The sequence below is a fragment of the Musca domestica genome, unplaced genomic scaffold (assembly GCF_030504385.1).
Source record: "Musca domestica strain aabys unplaced genomic scaffold, Musca_domestica.polishedcontigs.V.1.1 42, whole genome shotgun sequence".
Classification (NCBI taxonomy): Eukaryota; Metazoa; Arthropoda; class Insecta; order Diptera; family Muscidae; genus Musca; species Musca domestica.
The window spans coordinates 4129117-4151068 of NW_026712329.1; the positions used below are offsets into that span (position 1 = coordinate 4129117).

The 21952-nt window shown below is 34.1% G+C and overlaps 1 protein-coding gene across 1 annotated transcript; it reads left to right on the forward strand.

The window, feature by feature from the left end:
• Positions 1-2536: 2536 nt before the first annotated feature.
• LOC131804311 (probable serine/threonine-protein kinase kinX) lies at positions 2537-17458 on the forward strand. Its single transcript, XM_059126993.1, has 4 exons — positions 2537-3043; positions 6565-6757; positions 7935-8548; positions 17342-17458. Exons 1-4 carry the CDS (start codon positions 2537-2539, stop codon positions 17456-17458), a joined length of 1431 nt encoding a protein of 476 aa, XP_058982976.1.
• The last annotated feature ends 4494 nt before the right edge of the window (positions 17459-21952 follow it).

The following is a 21952-nucleotide window of genomic DNA, read 5'->3' on the forward strand; positions in this document are numbered from 1 at the left end:
TTTTAATATTGAGTTTTCGGTGTTGTTACCCATTATTTGTGATCACTTTTATAAGCGTGAATAGTAGTAGTGATCTGGGGGAGGAAGTGGCAAATGATATAAAATTTTACGACCTGGGACTTCCGCTTACAAGATGCGTCCTTTACACCTTGAGGGCAATAAAAATATGTAATGAGACTCATATATATATTTTTTTTTGTTTTGGTTTTTATGTTTGGGTTTTTTATTTCACATTGGGAATGTTTAAACCACTGTGTGTGTGTAAGTGTGCGTTGTTTGGTTTTTTTTTCTTAAGCCAGCCTTCACTTGGTGTCGTCCTATCTGTAACACTTGTGGCACATATTATCAAAAAAGTTATAAAAAATGTACTTGAAATTATTTTGACAGGTCCCTCACATATGCGGTAAACGCATCACTACAGAACTAGAGTTGTAAAACATATTTTGCTCTCGATGTTTCCTAATATGATATGTTTGTCTAATATTATCTCTTGAGGATCAAATGAGAAAATATTGGTGTGTTTATGTTAAGGGGACAACGTAAAGGGAATGCCATTTTTCCCAGTAGTTGTAGCATTTAAATATTTTAGAAAAAGGATGTATTTAAAAAATCACATGAAAAAAAAACTAATTCGACGCTTTGTAAATGTGATTCCTTTTGTATTGAAACATCGAGATAAATTCTAAACTATGTTATGTATTAGATAGTTGTGTATTTTTTATTCGAAAGGATTTTTAATGTAAACAATATATTGGTATTTAAAGCGTAGTAAATCTTGAGAAAAATACTCAGTTTTAAAAAATCCTTTACAAAGTTAGCATCCTAAAAATAAAAATGGCCTTTGCGTTCAGCGAAAAAATTTCTGAAGATTGTGGATGTCAATAATTTCTATGAGGATACAGAAGGTGACATAGACATATGTCTCCTCGAGGAAAAAAAAGGATGAAGAGAATGTAGAAATGGAAGATGTGTTGGAGGACCATGGTGAAGCAATTGAGGACTCCTCAACTATGGAAAATGGAAATCAAACATATATCGTGTCAACTCATTACGAGTAGGATGAGGAGGAGGAAACTCAGTCCACAATCCTGAACGATGATGTGGATGAATATAGGGAGATTGGAGACGATGGCGAAACCACGATCACTGACACAAGAGAAAACGAATATGACAGGATACGAGAGGGACTGCCAAAAAAGGATGAGGATAATGTGGAGGATGTGGAAATGGAAGACGTGTTGGAGGACCATGGTGAAGCAACAAAGGACTCCTCAACTATGGAAGATGGAAATCAAACATATATCGTGTCAACTCATTACGAGTAGGATGAGGAGGAGGAAACTCAGTCCACAATCCTGAACGATTATGTGGATGAATATAGGGAGATTGGAGACGATGGCGAAACCACGATCACTGACACAACAGAAAACGAAAATGACAGGATACGAGAGGGTCTGCCGGAACGAGCAATGGTTAACTCATCAGTCGTATTATGCCCACCTAAATACAGTGTTCTTGATGATTTTGAGGATTATATTAATAAGAATTTTTTACATTTCAATTATATTGTACAAAATAATGAAGCGTATAAAGAATTAAGAGAATATCTCAACGAATTTGACAAAAATAAAAATACAAATTAAAAAAAAATGTGTTCTTCATTTGGCGGGATGATATAGGTGAAAAAAAAGAAAAAAAAACAACTTTTTCATATAAATAGGAGGGCAATGTTCCTAAAGAAAACAGTGTGAAATAAAGCCTAATAGAAATAAGGTCAAGCGTAAATCTTGTAAATTTATTCAACTCCTACAACCACAGAAGGATTATCACTATAAAGGAGATGGATGAAAACAGGGATTACGTTATCAGTGGACCATCCAGAACCCAAACCAAATATTGTGAAAGAATTGTGCTTAAACTAGACGATGCTATACTTTACCTGCCATCTAGGTTCCTAGCACTACGAGAAGAAGACGTCAAGGAATTGGGATGCGGTGGATATACCACATCAAAATCAACAATGGGAGGCGAGAGAGATAACACATTATACAAATTGGAATTGAAGCAAAAAAATCAATGAGAAAATATTGGTGTGTTTATGCTAAGGGGACAACGTAAAGGGAATGCCATTTCTTTCCCCAGTCGTTGTTGCATTTAAATATTTTAGAAAAAGGATGTATTTAAAAAATCACATGAAAAAAAAACTAATTCGACGCTTTGTAAATGTGATTCCTTTTGTATTGAAACATCGATATAAATTCTAAACTATATTATGTATTAGATAGTTGTGTATTTTTTATTCGAAAGGATTTTTAATGTAAACAATATATTGGTATTTAAAGCGTAGTAAATCTTGAGAAAAAACTCTGTTTTAAAAAATCCTTTATAAGGTTAGCATCCTAAAAATAAAAATGGCCTTTGCGTTCAGCGAAAAAATTTCTGAAGATTGTGGATGTCAATAATTTCTATGAGGATACAGAAGGTGACATAGACATATGTCTCCTCGAGGAAAAAAAAGGATGAGGAGAATGTGGAAATGGAAGACGTGTTGGAGGACCATGGTGAAGCAATTGAGGACTCCTCAACTATGGAAAATGGAAATCAAACATATATCGTGTCAACTCATTACGAGGAGGATGAGGAAACTCAGTCCACAATCCTGAACGATGATGTGGATGAATATAGGGAGATTGGAGACGATGACGAAACCACGATCACTGACACAAGAGAAAACGAATATGACAGGATACGAGTGGGTCTGCCAAAAAAGGATGAGGAGAATGTGGAATATGTGGAAATGGAAGACGTGTTGGAGGACCATGGTGAAGCAACAAAGGACTCCTCAACTATGGAAGATGGAAATCAAACATATATCGTGTCAACTCATTACGAGGAGGATGAGGAGGAGGAAACTCAGTCCACAATCCTGGACGATGATGTGGATGAATATAGGGAGATTGGAGACGATGGCGAAACCACGATCACTGACACAACAGAAAACGAATATGACAGGATACGAGAGGGTCTGCCGGAACGAGCAATGGTTAACTCATCAGTCGTATTATGCCCACCTCAATACAGCGTTCTTGATGATTTTGAGGATTATATTAATAAGAATTTTTTACATTTCAATTATATTGTACAAAATAATGAAGCGTATAAAGAATTAATAGAATATTTCAACGAATTTGACAAAAATAAAAATACAAATTAAAAAAAATGTGTTCTTCATTTGGCGGGATGATATGGGTGAAAAAAGAAAAAAAAACACTTTTTCATATAAATAGAAGGGCAATGTTCCTAAAGAAAACAGTGTGAAATAAAGCCTAATAGAAATAATATCGAGCGTAAATCTTGTAAATTTATTCAACTCCTACAACCACAGAAGGATTATCACTATAAAGGAGATGGATGAAAACAGGGATTACGTCATCAGTGGACCATACAGAACCCAAACCAAATATGGTGAAAGAATTGTGCTTAAACTAGATGATGCTATACTTTACCTGCCATCTAGGTTCCTAGCACTACGAGAAGAAGACGTCAAGGAATTGGGATGCGGTGGATGTACCATATCAAAATCAACAATGGGAGGCGAGAGAGATAACACATTATACATATTGGAATTGAAGCAAAAAAATCAATGAGAAAATATTGGTGTGTTTATGTTAAGGTGACAACGTAAAGGGAATGCCATTTCTTTCCCCAGTAGTTGTTGCATTTAAATATTTAGAAAAAGGATGTATTTAAAAAGATCACATGAAAAAAAAAAACTAATTCGACGCTTTGTAAATGTGATTCCTTTTGTATTGAAACATCGAGATAAATTCTAAACTATATTATGTATTAGATAGTTGTGTATTTTTTATTCGAAAGGCTTTTTAATGTAAACAATATATTGGTATTTAAAGCGTAGTAAATCTTGAGAAAAAACTCCGTTTTAAAAAATCCTTTATAAGGTTAGCATCCTAAAAATAAAAATGGCCTTTGCGTTCAGCGAAAAAATTTCTGAAGATTGTGGATGTCAATAATTTCTATGAGGATACAGAAGGTGACATAGACATATGTCTCCTCGAGGAAAAAAAAGGATGAGGAGGATGTGGAAATGGAAGACGTGTTAAAGGACCATGGTGAAGCAATAAATGACTCCTCAACTATGGAAGATGGAAATCAAACATATATCGTGTCAACTCATTACGAGTAGGATGAGGAGGAGGAAACTCAGTCCACAATCCTGAACGATTATGTGGATGAATATAGGGAGATTGGAGACGATGGCGAAACCACGATCACTGACACAACAGAAAACGAATATGACAGGATACGAGAAGGTCTGCCGGAACGAGCAATGGTTAACTCATCAGTCGTATTATGACCACCTCAATACAGTGTTCTTGATGATTTTGAGGATTATATTAATAAGAATTTTTTACATTTCAATTATATTGTACAAAATAATGAAGCGTATAAAGAATTAATAGAATATTTCAACGAATTTGACAAAAATAAAAATACAAATTAAAACAAGTAAAAAAGCTGTAAGTTCGGCCGGGCCGAACTTTTAATACCCTCCACCATTTGGTACAAATTTGGCAATTTCCAAAAAAAAAACCGTTAAAAATTCAGTTAAAATCTTAAAAATACCGAATGCTTATACGACGACGTGGGCCTGCATAGGCAACTTTTGTCATAAATTATTACAATATTTAAATGCGAAACTTGAAGAAAAATCTGTTTATAATGTAGCTAAAATCGTCAAAATACCGAATATGGGGGGTACCGTTATATGGGGGCTATACGAAGACGTGGACCTGCACAGACAATTTTCTGGCATGGGCTGAAGTATCCATTACGAACTTCACATGCGAAATTTGAAACAATCCCTGTAAATAATGTCGCTAAAATCATTAAAATACCGAATATCGGGGGGTACCGTTATATGGGGGCTATATGAAGACGTGGACCTACATGGCTCATTTTTTGACTTTAGATGAAGTATCCATTACGAACTTCAAATACCATATTTGAAACGATTCCGATAAACAATGTCGCTAAAATCATCAAAATACCGAATATCGGGGGGTACCGTTATGTGGGGGCTATATGAAGACGTGGACCTGCACAGATAATTTTCTGTCTTAAGCTGTAGTATCCATTACGAACTTCAAATACCAAAATTGAAATAATTCCGGTGAATAATGTCGCTAAAATCATCAAAATACCGAATATCGGGAGGTACCGTTATATGGGGGCTATATGATAACTTGGACCTACATGGCCCATTTACGAACTTAACCTGCCTACTGGGAAAATATACATGTGTGCAAAATTTTAGCCTTCTATCTCAATTTGTTCGAAAGATAGCGTGATTACAACAGACAGACAGACAGACAGACAGACAGACGGACAGACAGACAGACAGACACACAGACAGACAGACGGACACGGCTAAATCGTCTTAGAATTTTACGCTGATCAAGAATATATATACTTTGTTGGGTCTGACATGAATATTTCGAGGAGTTACAAACGGAATGACAAAATTAATATACCCTCCATAGTATGGTGGAGGGTATAAAAAATGTGTTCTTCATTTGGCGGGATGATATGGGTGAAAAAAGAAAAAAAAACACTTTTTCATATAAATAGAAGGGCAATGTTCCTAAAGAAAACAGTGTGAAATAAAGCCTAATAGAAATAATATCGAGCGTAAATCTTGTAAATTTATTCAACTCCTACAACCACAGAAGGATTATCACTATAAAGGAGATGGATGAAAACAGGGATTACGTCATCAGTGGACCATACAGAACCCAAACCAAATATGGTGAAAGAATTGTGCTTAAACTAGATGATGCTATACTTTACCTGCCATCTAGGTTCCTAGCACTACGAGAAGAAGACGTCAAGGAATTGGGATGCGGTGGATGTACCATATCAAAATCAACAATGGGAGGCGAGAGAGATAACACATTATACATATTGGAATTGAAGCAAAAAAATCAATGAGAAAATATTGGTGTGTTCATGTTAAGGTGACAACGTAAAGGGAATGCCATTTCTTTCCCCAGTAGTTGTTGCATTTAAATATTTAGAAAAAGGATGTATTTAAAAAATCACATGAAAAAAAAAACTAATTCGACGCTTTGTAAATGTGATTCCTTTTGTATTGAAACATCGAGATAAATTCTAAACTATATTATGTATTAGATAGTTGTGTATTTTTTATTCGAAAGGCTTTTTAATGTAAACAATATATTGGTATTTAAAGCGTAGTAAATCTTGAGAAAAAACTCCGTTTTAAAAAATCCTTTATAAGGTTAGCATCCTAAAAATAAAAATGGCCTTTGCGTTCAGCGAAAAAATTTCTGAAGATTGTGGATGTCAATAATTTCTATGACGATACAGAAGGTGACATAGACATATGTCTCCTCGAGGAAAAAAAAGGATGAGGAGGAAGTGGAAATGGAAGACGTGTTAAAGGACCATGGTGAAGCAATAAATGACTCCTCAACTATGGAAGATGGAAATCAAACATATATCGTGTCAACTCATTACGAGTAGGATGAGGAGGAGGAAACTCAGTCCACAATCCTGAACGATGATGTGGATGAATATAGGGAGATTGGAGACGATGGCGAAACCACGATCACTGACACAAGAGAAAACGAATATGACAGGATACGAGAGGGACTGCCAAAAAAGGATGAGGATAATGTGGAGGATGTGGAAATGGAAGACGTGTTGGAGGACCATGGTGAAGCAACAAAGGACTCCTCAACTATGGAAGATGGAAATCAAACATATATCGTGTCAACTCATTACGAGTAGGATGAGGAGGAGGAAACTCAGTCCACAATCCTGAACGATGATGTGGATGAATATAGGGAGATTGGAGACGATGGCGAAACCACGATCACTGACACAACAGAAAACGAAAATGACAGGATACGAGAGGGTCTGCCGGAACGAGCAATGGTTAACTCATCAGTCGTATTATGCCCACCTCAATACCGCGTTCTTGATGATTTTGAGGATTATATTAATAAGAATTTTTTACATTTCAATTATATTGTACAAAATAATGAAGCGTATAAAGAATTAAGAGAATATCTCAACGAATTTTACAAAAATAAAAATACAAAATGAAAAAAATGTGTTCTTCATTTGGCGGGATGATATGGGTGAAAAAAAAGAAAAAAAAAACAACTTTTTCATATAAATAGGAGGGCAATGTTCCTAAAGAAAACAGTGTGAAATAAAGCCTAATAGAAATAATGTCGAGCGTAAATCTTGTAAATTTATTCAACTCCTACAACCACAGAAGAATTATCACTATAAAGGAGATGGATGAAAACAGGGATTACGCTATCAGTGGACCATATAGAACCCAAACCAAATATGGTGAACGAATTGTGCTTAAACTAGGTGATGCTATACTTTACCTGCCATCTAGGTTCCTAGCACTACGAGAAGAAGACGTCAAGGAATTGGGATGCGGTGGATATACCATATCAAAATCAACAATGGGAGGCGAGAGAGATAACACATTATACAAATTGGAATTGAAGCAAAAAAATCAATGAGAAAATATTGGTGTGTTTATGTTAAGGGGACAACGTAAAGGGAATGCCATTTCTTTCCCCAGTAGTTGTTGCATTTAGATATTTTAGAAAAATGATGTATTTAAAAAATCACATGAAAAAAAAACTAATGCGACGCTTTGTAAATATGATTCCTTTTGTATTGAACATCGAGATAAATTCTAAACTATATTATGTATTAGATAGTTGTGTATTTTTTATTCGAAAGGATTTTTAATGTAAACAATATATTGGTATTTAAAGCGTTGTAAATCTTGAGAAAAATACTCAGTTTTAAAAAATCCTTTACAAAGTTAGCATCCTAAAAATAAAAATGGCCTTTGCGTTCAGCGAAAAAATTTCTGAAGATTGTGGATGTCAATAATTTCTATGAGGATACAGAAGGTGACATAGACATATGTCTCCTCGAGGAAAAAAAGGATGAGGAGAATGTGGAAATGGAAGACGTGTTGGAGGACCATGGTGAAGCAATTGAGGACTCTTCAACTATGGAAAATGGAAATCAAACATATATCGTGTCAACTCATTACGAGGAGGATGAGGAAACTCAGTCCACAATCCTGAACGATGATGTGGATGAATATAGGGAGATTGGAGACGATGGCGAAACCACGATCACTGACACAAGAGAAAACGAATATGACAGGATACGAGAGGGTCTGCCAAAAAAGGATGAGGAGAATGTGGAGGATGTGGAAATGGATGACGTGTTGGAGGACCATGGTGAAGCAACAAAGGACTCCTCAACTATGGAAGATGGAAATCAAACATATATCGTGTCAACTCATTACGAGGAGGATGAGGAGGAGGAAACTCAGTCCACAATCCTGGACGATGATGTGGATGAATATAGGGAGATTGGAGACGATGGCGAAACCACGATCACTGACACAACAGAAAACGAATATGACAGGATACGAGAGGGTCTGCCGGAACGAGCAATGGTTAACTCATCAGTCATATTATGCCCACCTCAATACAGTGTTCTTGATGATTTTGAGGATTATATTAATAAGAATTTTTTACATTTCAATTATATTGTACAAAATAATGAAGCGTATAAAGAATTAATAGAATATTTCAACGAATTTGACAAAAATAAAAATACAAATTAAAAAAAATGTGTTCTTCATTTGGCGGGATGATATGGGTGAAAAAAAAGAAAAAAAAAACACTTTTTCATATAAATAGAAGGGCAATGTTCCTAAAGAAAACAGTGTGAAATAAAGCCTAATAGAAATAATATCGAGCGTAAATCTTGTAAATTTATTCAACTCCTACAACCACAGAAGGATTATCACTATAAAGGAGATGGATGAAAACAAGGATTACGTTATCAGTGGACCATACAGAACCCAAACCAAATATGGTGAAAGAATTGTGCTTAAACTAGATGATGCTATACTTTACCTGCCATCTAGGTTCCTAGCACTACGAGAAGAAGACGTCAAGGAATTGGGATGCGGTGGATGTACCATATCAAAATCAACAATGGGAGGCGAGAGAGATAACACATTATACAAATTGGAATTGAAGCAAAAAAATCAATGAGAAAATATTGGTGTGTTTATGTTAAGGGGACAACGTAAAGGGAATGCCATTTCTTTCCCCAGTAGTTGTTGCATTTAAATATTTTAGAAAAAGGATGTATTTAAAAAATCACATGAAAAAAAAAACTAATTCGACGCTTTGTAAATGTGATTCCTTTTGTATTGAAACATCGAGATAAATTCTAAACTATATTATGTATTATATAGTTGTGTATTTTTTATTCGAAAGGATTTTTAATGTAAACAATATATTGGTATTTAAAGCGTAGTAAATCTTGAGAAAAAACTCCGTTTTAAAAAATCCTTTATAAGGTTAGCATCCTAAAAATAAAAATGGCCTTTGCGTTCAGCGAAAAAATTTCTGAAGATTGTGGATGTCAATAATTTCTATGAGGATACAGAAGGTGACATAGACATATGTCTCCTCGAGGAAAAAAAAGGATGAGGAGAATGTGGAGGATGTGGAAATGGAAGACGTGTTAAAGGACCATGGTGAAGCAATAAAGGACTCCTCAACTATGGAAGATGGAAATCAAACATATATCGTGTCAACTCATTACGAGTGGGATGAGGAGGAGGAAACTCAGTCAAAAATCCTGAACGATTATGTGGATGAATATAGGGAGATTGGAGACGATGGCGAAACCACCATCACTGACACAACAGAAAACGAATATGACAGGATACGAGAGGGTCTGCCGGAACGAGCAATGGTTAACTCATCAGTCGTATTATGCCCACCTCAATACAGTGTTCTTGATGATTTTGAGGATTATATTAATAAGATTTTTTTACATTTCAATTATATTGTACAAAATAATGAAGAGTATCAAGAATTTAGAGAATATTTCAACAAATTTGACAAAATTAAAAGTACAAAATAAAAAAAATGTGTTCTTCATTTGGCGGGATGGTATGGGTAAAAAAAAAGAAAAAAAAAAACATCTTTTTCATACAAATAGGAGGGCAATGTTGCTAAAGAAGACAGTGTGAAATAAAGCCTAATGGAAATAATTTCGAGCGTAAATCTTGTAAATTTATTTAACTCCTACAACCACAGAAGAATTATCACTATAAAGGAGATGGATGAAAACAGGGATTACGTTATCAGTGGACCATACAGAACCCAAACCAAATATGGTGAAAGAATTGTGCTTAAACTAGATGATGCTATACTTTACCTGCCATATAGGTTCCTAGCACTACGAGAAGAAGACGTCAAGGAATTGGGATGCGGTGGATATGCCATATCAAAATCAACAATAGGAGGCGAGAGAGATAACACATTATACAAATTGGAATTGAAGCAAAAAAAATCTAATTTCTTTTATCAGTCATATTTAGCTTAGTAAATACAACAAAAAATACAAATAAATTTATATTTGAAATGAAATTTTTGTGTTTTTCTTTTCCATGAAAATGTTGACATCTATAGAATATAAGACTAAATATCATTGTTAAAAGTTACTCAGTCGAGGAAAGAACAAACGTGAAGAATATGGCATCAATTTGGGAAGCAAATGCTAGGAAAAGGATGCAGGATGGGATGATCCGGAAATTGATGAATATCCTATGATGAAGGCTTCTCAATTGGAGGCTTTTTATAGTTTGATGATACCAATAGTAGAGGAATTCCTTAGAAATGAAATACCCACAAGGAATGAATATCATATACTTACAGAGAATGAAGCCAATGGATATGATTATATACACATAACTGAAGAACAATCATTGTGGGATTTAGATGAAAATGATCCATGGTGGGAATAACATAAGATATTATATTTTAATATAAAACGAAAATGTTATTGTTATGTAAGAGAAAATGCAGAAATAAATAATGTATTATTTAATAAAATCAACTCGGTTTTTTCATTTACACTTCACAGTTAGTGAGTGGAGCTCCTAGTAGAAAGATGTACCCCAACTAAATAAGGAAACTGAACGTCTGAAAACATTTTCAAATTGGCCTCTATCCTATCCAGATCCCAAAACCATGGCAGCAGTGGGACTAATTTACCCTGGAGTAGGCGATGTAACAGAATGTTATTTTTGTGAAGTGAATATTCATCGTTGGAAACAGACCGATTGCCCAGTATCTGAACATTTGAGAAATTCTTACAGCTGTCCTTTATTAAGAAAATGTATTACAAACAATATTTCCGCAGCACCTAAAACTTTAGATGTACTACTTCCAGAATTGGGACTAAATGTTTGTAGTCGTACATTAGTGAATCCTTTTTCACCAATATTCATTATATTATATACAATTATAGCCTTCAATTCCATTAATAAAATATTTAAAAAATAAGAAAAAAAATCTGTGTTTTTTACTATTATTATCCTTTATTGATGTCATCATATATTAAGTCCATGTTTTTGTTCCAATTTTGCTCAATAAATACAAATATTTTAAATAAATTATTTATAGCAAATTTATACACAAAGCTTGAATGTATTGAACAGTTAATACAATAATTTCGACATGTTCTTAGCTTAATTTTGTCTTCTAAATTTATTATGTTAGTAGTGAGATATTTCTGTAGAAATTGTTTTTTGTCTCTTTCAACAACAACAAAGTACTTATATTCATCCAATGGCATGAGGACACTCTCAACCACATTGTAGTCCACATCTCCACCCAATCCAATCCGTTTACAAAGTTCTTACAAATATACATTTGTTCTGCAGGCTTCGTTAGTAAGTTTTTTATATTAAAAGGCGGACGAAACAGAAAATGATTAGGCACAACAGAAGTACCGCAAATGAACGCCAGCTCCTTCATAAATATGCTCTTGTGGTTTCCATGACAAAACTGAAAATCCACTATCGTAATAGGTCGGATATTGCAATAGTGGATTTTCATCAATTGATCAATTGATTGCATCGTCATGGAAGTATTAAATTGAACTAACCAATTTCATGTTTTAAATGTTGTATTTATAAGCTTTTTATACCCTCCACCATACTATGGATGGTATATTAACTTTGTCATTCCGTTTGTAATTCCTCGAAATACTCATGTCAGACCCAACAAAGTCTATATATTCTTGATCAGCGTAAAATTATAAGTCGATTTAGCGATGTCCGTCTGTCTGTTGTAATCACGCTATCTTTCCAATGAATTGAGATAGATGGCTAAAATTTTGCACACATGTTTATTTTTCCAGTAGGCAGGTTAAGTTCGTAAATGGGCCATATAGGTCCATGTTTTCATATAGCCCCCATATAACGGTACCCCCTATATTCGGTATTTTGATTATTTTAGCGACGTTATTCACCGGAATTGTTTCAAATTTGGTATTTGAAGTTCCAAATGGATACTACACCCTAAGATAGAAAATTGTCTGTGCAAGTCTATTTCTTCGTATAGCCCCAATATAACGGTACCTTCCGATATTCGGTATTTTGATGATTTTAGCGACATTATTCACGGGAATTGTTTCAAATTTGGTATTTGAAGTTCCAAATGGATACTACACACTAAGACAAAAAATTGTCCTTGCAGGTCCACGTCTTCGTATAGCCCCAATATAACGGTACCTCCCTATATTCGGTATTTGGATGATTTTAGCGAAATTATTCACTGGAATTGTTTCAAATTTGGTATTTGAAGTTCCAAATGGATACTACACTCTAAGACAGAAAATTGTCTGTGCAGGCCCACGTCTTCGTATAGCCCCCATTTAACGGTACCTTCCTATATTCGGTATTTTGATGATTTTAGCGGCATTATTCACCGGAATTGTTTCAAAATTGGTATTTGAAGTTCGTTATGGGAACTACAGTCTGTGACAGAAAATTGTCGGTGCGGATCCAGGTCTTCGTATAGGCCCCATATATCAGTGCCTCCCTATATTCGGTATTTTGACGATTTTAGGTACAATACCCACCGAAATTGTTTGAGATGTGGTATTTGAAGTTCGTATAGGATGCTACAGCCTGTGACTGAAAATTGTCTATGCTGGTCCAGGTCTTCGCACAGCTCCAATTTAACGACACCTCCTTATATGAGATATATTGATGATTTTAGCTACATTATTCATCGTTTATTTCAAGTTTCGAATTTGAATATGGTAATGGCTTATGATAAACAATGCATATGTATGTCCACGTTGTATAGAACTTTAAACAGAGGTGCCCACATTTTTATGTTTTAAAGTGTTGATCTCTTTTATAATTATTAGTAATATTTTGACTTAAATAATATAAGATTTCTAACGGTTGGAGATTTCCAAAACTATCATAATATTCAATGATGTTATCATATTTATAATATGCTACCCAATACGTGCCAGGTCCACTATCATTATCCATATTTATAATACCACACTCTTTCTTATATGGCATTTTAGGTAATCTGTTGCGCATATATACACCACTAAAGCGCGGTATATATTTTTTTCCCAAATAATATATTTGTTTGTCAGTAAGTGGTGCGTTGGGTAGTTGCTTAATTAGTTTTTTGATGTATTATTCAAGTAAATACCAATACCTTTTTTGTAGGGTTTTAAATACAAACCCTTACCCATAGCTATAGCTTCGATAGTTTTGTTATGTCTGGTTTGCTCCTCTAATTGTCGTTTGGCATTTTTAGCATTCATAACAGCATTAGCAATTGCGAATTGTGGAAAGACTAATGTTAGCTAAGCTTGATAGAAAGTCCAAATGGATTGAAATTCTAAAATCTTTATATATATTCTAAATCTCTATATCAACCGAAATACGAATATATCAAGAAACTTATGTCATCTATAAAGGGTATGAGATTGTTTACTTTCAATAATAATGAGGATGTTGTACAACCAGAAGATATAAGGCCAAATTCAATTCTCATATTCGATGATGTGGCTTGTGATAAACAAAATAATATTAAAACATAATTCAGTATGGGTCGCCATAAAAATGTCGATTCATTTTATTTATGTCAGACATATACTAGGATTCCGAAACATTTACTACGTGATAATGCAAATATGATTATTACGTTTAAACAAGATGATTTAAATTTAAAACATATATACAATGATCATGTTGGAAGTGATATGAGTTTTGAAAAATTCAAAGAAATATGTCGTGAATGCTGGAAGGAAAAATATGGATTTCTAACAATTAGCAAAGACGATGATATTAACTCGGGAAGATATAGAAAGGAATTTCACACATTTATACAACCATAAATAGATTTAAGTAATCCCTATTATAACCACTGCTATTAGTATAATCACAACCATGGAAGAAGATATGTTAAAGCGCCTTGTTAAGTCCAGAAATGCCTTGAAAAGAAAATTACGAAGCATTAAAAGGGGGTAAGAAATAAAAACAAACGAATTGAACAGTACATCCAAACCCATAACTGAGCCAATACATAAACTATTAAAACTAACGAATGATAATGCATCAAATCCCACAATACCTAAGAAGGAAAATATTGAATCATATAAAGATTATTTTGCTATGAGTACACCCGTTAAAAAATTGAAACAGGATATTAAGCCAGAACCTAAAATGTTATGGGAGGAAACCGATGAGTCGGATTCAAAAGACGACACATTTTATACAGACAATGATGATACCGTTGACGTTTCTCTTTAAAAAAAACAAAAAATTGGATACGGTATATGGACCACACAAAGATATTCACGGAGAATGGAAATTTGGGGACAACCCATCAAAAGTTGATGATCAGAAAATAATTATTGAAAATCAACATTGGGCATTTACACGGGGTCTATTTGAACTACTGTTTTATCGAAAACCTAAAAATAATGACGCGTCAGAATTAGAAATATATAAAAAATTTTTGCTGGACTCTAACGCACATAAAGTAAACTTTAAACATAATGAACGAATCAAATCCAACAGAGGATATAAATATAAACGTGTTATTAAACACTTGATGGATGATACTCACAGCGGCAAAGGCCTAATGAGAGTAAATTTCCATAAACCGAACTATATATACTAGGACGATCCTAATGAATTAATAGAACGATTAAAGCTGATGCTAGCATCACAACAAGCCGGAAATAATAATCATACTAATGCGATTGTTTCTATTATCGAGGAACTGAGAGAGGGAAATATAATTTATTAATCACCTGAATTACAAAATCAATGACTGTGGATAAGTTTGGTCATCATTATCATCTAAAATATACTTCAGCCACAATTAAGGGAAATGTTTCGAGAGTGCTGGGAATCAATATTGATGAAGATAACAATTTGGACATACAAAAGAGGATTAAAAACTTGGCTCCCCCGGCGGGAGAATCGGATGCGGTCAACCAAGCATACGTACATTCGCAAAACAAGAACCTACAAGAAATATTAAAGAAAAACGTATTTCAAGAGTGTTCCAATATAAGAGAAGAAATATCGCGTTTAAAACACACGTTAAATGAACTTTATGACCTTTTATCGAGAACTACATTTACTCATACAGTGTAAGATAATAGATTTAATAAAAGATGGAAAAACGAGGAATAGTGAATGAACTTCACACTTATGCAAGAAAAAAATTTGAAAGGCGGAGGGCAGCTGATTTAGTTGAAATGGGCAACTATCCTAAAGCAAACAGGGGATACAGGTTTATGCTAACAGTGATTGATACTTTTTCAAAATATGCACGGGCTAAAACGCTCAAATCTTAAAACGCCTTGGAAGTTTGTACAGCATTTGAAAAAATATTGAAAATGGGACGAATTCCCAAGAATTTGCAATCTGATGATGGGAAAGAATTTTTTAATATTGTCATCCCCGTCTATAGGAATATCTATTGTATTTACAGGGGGTATGTTACTTATATCTACATCTAATTCTGTAGGAAAATTAGAAATACTTATTTTTTCTAAATCTGTAACATCATTACTATTTACATTTGCGATTAATTCAAAAATAGAATTATCGCTTACATTTTCAGCATGAAAATCTAGTTCCATTGGAACCACGGAATTCACCTCATTATCATTTTTTATTTTATAATGGCCCCAAGCATACATGCTTACACCATCTTCTCGTATAAATCTTTTATCATCTTGGAAACTGAGACACACTTTAGTTATATTGTCTGTGTATATCTCATGTTTCCTCGATCTAAATTTATACATATTATAATATTTTATTTGATTGTACAGACAATCCCTATACGCGTTAATGGTGTACTGCTTCATAACAGATTTTTTAACACCCTTTGATTTCTTTACCTCTTTTATAGCGTACATTTTTGGTCTAAGGCCTACAAATTCCGATACCGTCTTTCCGCAGTTCTCGTCCTTCATTCCTATTACTTTTTTATTGAGAAGTGGTATATTATATGGGTTGGATGGCGGAAAATCTGATGTGTCAAATCTAGGCAGTATTTCCTTTCGTGATAGTTCAGCAAAGAGGTTGCGGTTAGTGAAAGTTAGTATGAAGGAATCAGTATCCATTTAATATAATATGAAGTCATCTCCAAACTTTACTTTTAAAAAATCATACAGGAAATCATGCATGACCCATTTTGATAACTCTAAAATAAAAAACCCAAGGTATATAGGCTTATCATATTTCACCCTCACTTTGTTCATTTGAATTGCCACCATTTCATCTGAAAAGTTAGACTATGAAATTTGTTTTGAATGGTTTCTTATTTCTACGATTTTCTTTTTGTCCACATTTTCCATTGTTTTGCCATAAACAGAATTATTTATAAATTTATAAAAAACAATTTGCGAAAGCATCTGTGGCTTGTGCTCTGAGATTGTCATTTTTCATTATGTATGCTGCAAGCCAGTTAGATTGTGTAAACTGTAAACAGCTATTGACTTTTTTAAGAATTAAGTTATGCTGGATACATTGTTCAAGCACGCTATAATCAATGGTGTAAGAGATTTTGTCATTCAAATCTGCAATCAACTTTTTGATCTTGCAGCCACCAACACATTTGGATTCAGGACAAAAGGGTAAATCATTGTGTTTGTCATGTAGATTTTGTGGATATTCTAAGTCCACATTAAAGAAATAACCTTTTGGTGATTCATTAGGAATCGCTAATATTTTACTGACGTCATTGAATTGTTCCAACTCTTCTTGAGTTGGATATTCACCTCGGGTTTACTAGGGTCATAGTCCGCAGTATGTTTACTATTGCCTACCGAGTGTCTATTTGAACATTGTGTAAGTCCACCTCTAATTCCATTTTTACAGAAATTATACATGTTAATACCTGTAAATAGCTCTAATTCAACACCTGTGCACAGCAACATGGCATCTCAAGATAGTGATGGCACTGTGAAATACTGGCAAGGATCAAGTCCATGGTGACGGAGGCATAAACTTCGAAAGTTTTCGAACACATCAGCCAATAATAAGGAATCTGTTTTTAAATAAAACTCCGTATAATCTTTGACAGTTTGACATTCAAAGTCTCTCCATACATTCTGCGCATGTCCATAATCATCTAGCGAAAACTCACTGTCATTCAACCTGTTGTAAAATTCATTTCGTGCCGGCAATTGTCGTTCATATAATTTGTCTAATGAAGACACGTATTCATAAGGAAAAATTCCTTTCCTAGTTAGCAGATTGAACTCAGCATCATTTGGAAACTGTGTACGAACAGCTTGAAATGCGTTTTTAGGTACATTTTTAGCTAAACTATCCAAACTGGAAGACATAAACGAAAACTGTCCAAGAACCTCAGTTCAAATTTATTCCGCCATTTGTTTTTCGAATTCACCGAAGAATTATGATCAGCCATTTCATTGAAATCATTTTTCATGTTAATAAAAAATGACGTTGACACATTAAACTTTATTTAAAGGAATTACATCAATGTCTCCATCACACTGCATTAATTCTTTGAAGAATAAATGGCAATCGTATTTGGAATAATTGTGAAAGAATATTGGTATAAATTTTGACACACGATATTTGAGATTGCATTCATGTGTTCATTATTTATCATATTTAATAGTATATTTCTGTGCTATTTTAACTTACCGTGACATATCCATAATCAATATGTAGTGGAACTTGTCGCCCTCATGAAGAAGCATCAAGTTAATATAATGATTCCTTCGTTTTGGGTTAATATAGTAGGGTCCAACTATCTGATTTCATTCATAGCCGAAGACATTAATACTAATATCTTCATTATTAGCCTCAAAATCCTTGATATTTTTTATCGCCATAGAGAAACTAAGTCCTCTAAAATTCAATATCTTCCCGGATGGCAAGTATATAATATCTTAGGTTATATTAATATTATATGATTGCGGATTAGTTTTATCACATGCGATAAAGCTGCCACAATACACCATTTGAAGCAAAATTCATCGTGATTTCTAATGTTAAGACAGGCATTCTTTTTTGATAAAGAGAGCGGTATCTTCAAGAACTGGGAGCCACGAGTTAAATTAGCTTTATATATATTCATATTGAGCTTTACGACTTTCTCTAAATCCCAGCCAGAATCTCTTTCTTGAAATTCTGACATTTTACGATCAAATGCATGAGCATGCGCATCCGACTGTAGGGATGTGTCCACGCTAACATAATAGGAAAAACAACAACTTGAGACAAATTTCTTTCTAGGGGCGCAAGTGTTCTTACTCATGGACGCATCTTGTAAGCGGAAGTCCTAGGTCGTAAAATTTTATATTATTTGCCACTTCCTCCCCCAGAACACTACTACTGTGAATTATTGGATATATTAAATATTGAGTTTTCGGCGTTTTTAGCTATTATTTTTGATCACTTTTATGAGGGTGAATTATTGGATAATTTAAAATGGCCATAACTCCTTAAATATAGAGTTTTCGGCGTTTTTAGCTCTTATTTGTGATCACTTTTTAAAGCGTGAATTATTCGATATCTTAAAAAGGCCATAACTCCTTAAATATTGAGTTTTTGGCTTTTTTAGCTATCATTGGTGATCACTTTTATAAGCGTTGGATATTTTAAAATGGCCATAACTCCTTAAATATTGAGTTTTCCGCTTTTTTAGCTATTATTTGTGATCGCTTTTATAAGCGCGAATTATTGGATTCTTTATTTAGCTACTATTTGTGATCACTGGTACTGGATTTAATAGCCAAAATTTAGCTAAAATTAAGCAACTAGTATCACTATAGAATGATTAGGGTCTGAAATGGGGATAATTTATGCGGGTTTAGTAGCCGGGGGAAATGGAGGTGTTCAATACGCATGTCAAAGGCAAAGCGTTGTTATTGTTATCCCTTTTATTTGTATTGATCGTATCTATGGCTTATTTTCCACGATGTTTGATTTGATCGTGTAAATGGGGGTCATTTATGTGGACACAGTAGCCGGGCTGAAGTGGGGATAATTAATGTGGAGTGAAATGCATTGTTCAATGCATTGCCTATGACTTATTTTTTCATGACGTTTGATTTATACGTGATTTGTAGGTGTGTAATATATTTTTTTTTAGGGGATTATTGTGTGTAATGTTTAAGACGAACTGTAGTAAGATGATCTTTTGACCGGGTGATCCAGGTGGTTGCGCGAGTGTGTATGTGATGGTGCTTATGACTTATTAACCACGGGACATTCTATTGCAGTTAATATCGTGCATATTTTAGGGGATGTTTGTGTGTGTTGTTTAAGACGCACTCAGTGTCGAAATGACCTTTTTTTAGGATGGCGCCTAACTTCTTTACATTACAAATGTGTAGTGTGTATGAATTATGATTTTTTTTTATTTGGTATTTCCTTGCTAACAATTTGTGTGCGATATACTTAAGATTTTTTTTATATGTGAATTATGAATTAATTGTCAATAAATTCGGAAAAAGGTTGACATTTATTCTAAAAATATTGTTTAAGTGATATAATCTTGGTATTCGTCAAGTGTAAGAAGAGTTTATTGGTGACAACCTTAAAAAAAATCCACATGAGAAAGGACTTATGAGTATAAAAGTAATATTCGTTTTTAGGAGTTCAATCAGTTTAGTGATATCATTATAAGCAACACCATGCCTTCAAAAGTTTTGAACGAGTCATCTGTGCAGAATTTGGAAGACCCTTTTGTAACACAGATTTGGGAAAAGGAGGAATGGTTCAGCCCGGAAAGTTTAGCGAAATGGAGAACGATTTGGTGGCCAAAGGACTAACTATCCATACAGAAGCTCAAGGTTTAGAGAATATGGATTGGTCGGATGATATCGATTGGTCTAAGAAGGAAACACCTACCGAAGATGAAGGGACAAGCAACAAAATATCCCCCGAGGGAGCTGATGAAGAAGGAACATCTGAGGAAACATGGTGCGAGGAAGAAGAAAGATCGCTAGAAGCAGATATATGGGATGCATCAAGAGAAGACTTAATAAAAGATTTTCTAAGGGTACGGACACCTGAGGGGCAAAACTTTATGAGTTGGAAGCGACTGACTCATATTTCACTGATCATCTCCGTGAAAACCCAATAATACTATTAGTGGTGAGTTGGCCAAATTTGTTAGTGAGGATTGAAATTGAAGATGCGGAGGAATGTGTGAAGGAGGAAACATATGATGAGCTGGAAGGCGTAATTAAAGATAATATAATCGATTTATGTAGTGAAGCTGAAAGCGATGATGCAATGGAAGATGTTGCAAAGGATTTAAATACTTATAAGAATATCATAAACCAATTTAATAATAAACATAACGTATAAAACAATAAAAAGCATGCCTTTTTTCTTGCTTTGGTTTGGGGCTGGTAAAATTATTATTATTATTTATTTTTGTTAATAAAATAAAAGAAATATGAATAAATAATTGTTGTCTTTTTTTATTATGAGGGAATAAAAAAAGTGAGAGTGAGAAGGGGGGTTGTCTTCTCATTTTATTTAATTATTGGGTAATATATTTAAACAATATTAATGGATGGGTCGGATTGGGGGTGGAGTCTAACATAAGCAATATCATATAAATAGATGCATAGATGCATGCTATGAATATCATACAGTTTAAAAACAAGTGTTATTAGATGAATTCCTGCACTGAATTAGTTAATTCTTTTACTTTTCTCAACTTTAAGAAAAGTATGAAGGACATGGAAGCTAATAAGGAATATTTAATAAGCGGTGATAAGTGATCACTTTTTAAAGCGTGATTTATAGGATATTTTAAAATGGCTATAACTCCTTAAATATTGAGTTTTCGGCGTTTTTAGCTATTATTTGTGATCACTTTTATAAGCGTGAATTATTTGATATTAGTAGAAGGGGGTTGCTGGTACTGGATTTAATAGCCAAAATTTAGCTAAAATTAAGCAACTAGTATCACTATAGAATGATTAGGGTCTGAAATGGGGATAATTTATGCGGGTTTAGTAGCCGGGGGAAATGGAGGTGTTCAATACGCATGTCAAAGGCAAAGCGTTGTTATTGTTATCCCTTTTATTTGTATTGATCGTGTCTATGGCTTATTTTCCACGATGTTTGATTTGAACGTGTAAATGGGGGTCATTTATGTGGACACAGTAGCCGGGCTGAAGTGGGGATAATTAATGTGGAGTGAAATGCATTGTTCAATGCATTGCCTATGACTTATTTTTTCATGACGTTTGATTTATACGTGATTTGTAGGTGTGTAATATATATTTTTTTTAGGGGATTATTGTGTGTAATGTTTAAGACGAACTGTAGTAAGATGATCTTTTGACCGGGTGATCCAGGTGGTTGCGCGAGTGTGTATGTGATGGTGCTTATGACTTATTAACCACGGGACATTCTATTGCAGTTAATATCGTGCATATTTTAGGGGATGTTTGTGTGTGTTGTTTAAGACGCACTCAGTGTCGAAATGACCTT

Coding starts and splice junctions, on each gene's coding strand:
- LOC131804311 (XM_059126993.1), top strand. CDS start 2,537: ATGGAAGACGTGTTGGAGGACCATGGTGAAGCAATTGAGGACTCCTCA. Junction 6,758..7,934: donor AGACGTGTTGGAGGACCATG/GTGAAGCAACAA, acceptor CTTTGCGTTCAG/CGAAAAAATTTCTGAAGATT. Junction 8,549..17,341: donor GTCTGCCGGAACGAGCAATG/GTTAACTCATCA, acceptor CCATTTTTACAG/AAATTATACATGTTAATACC.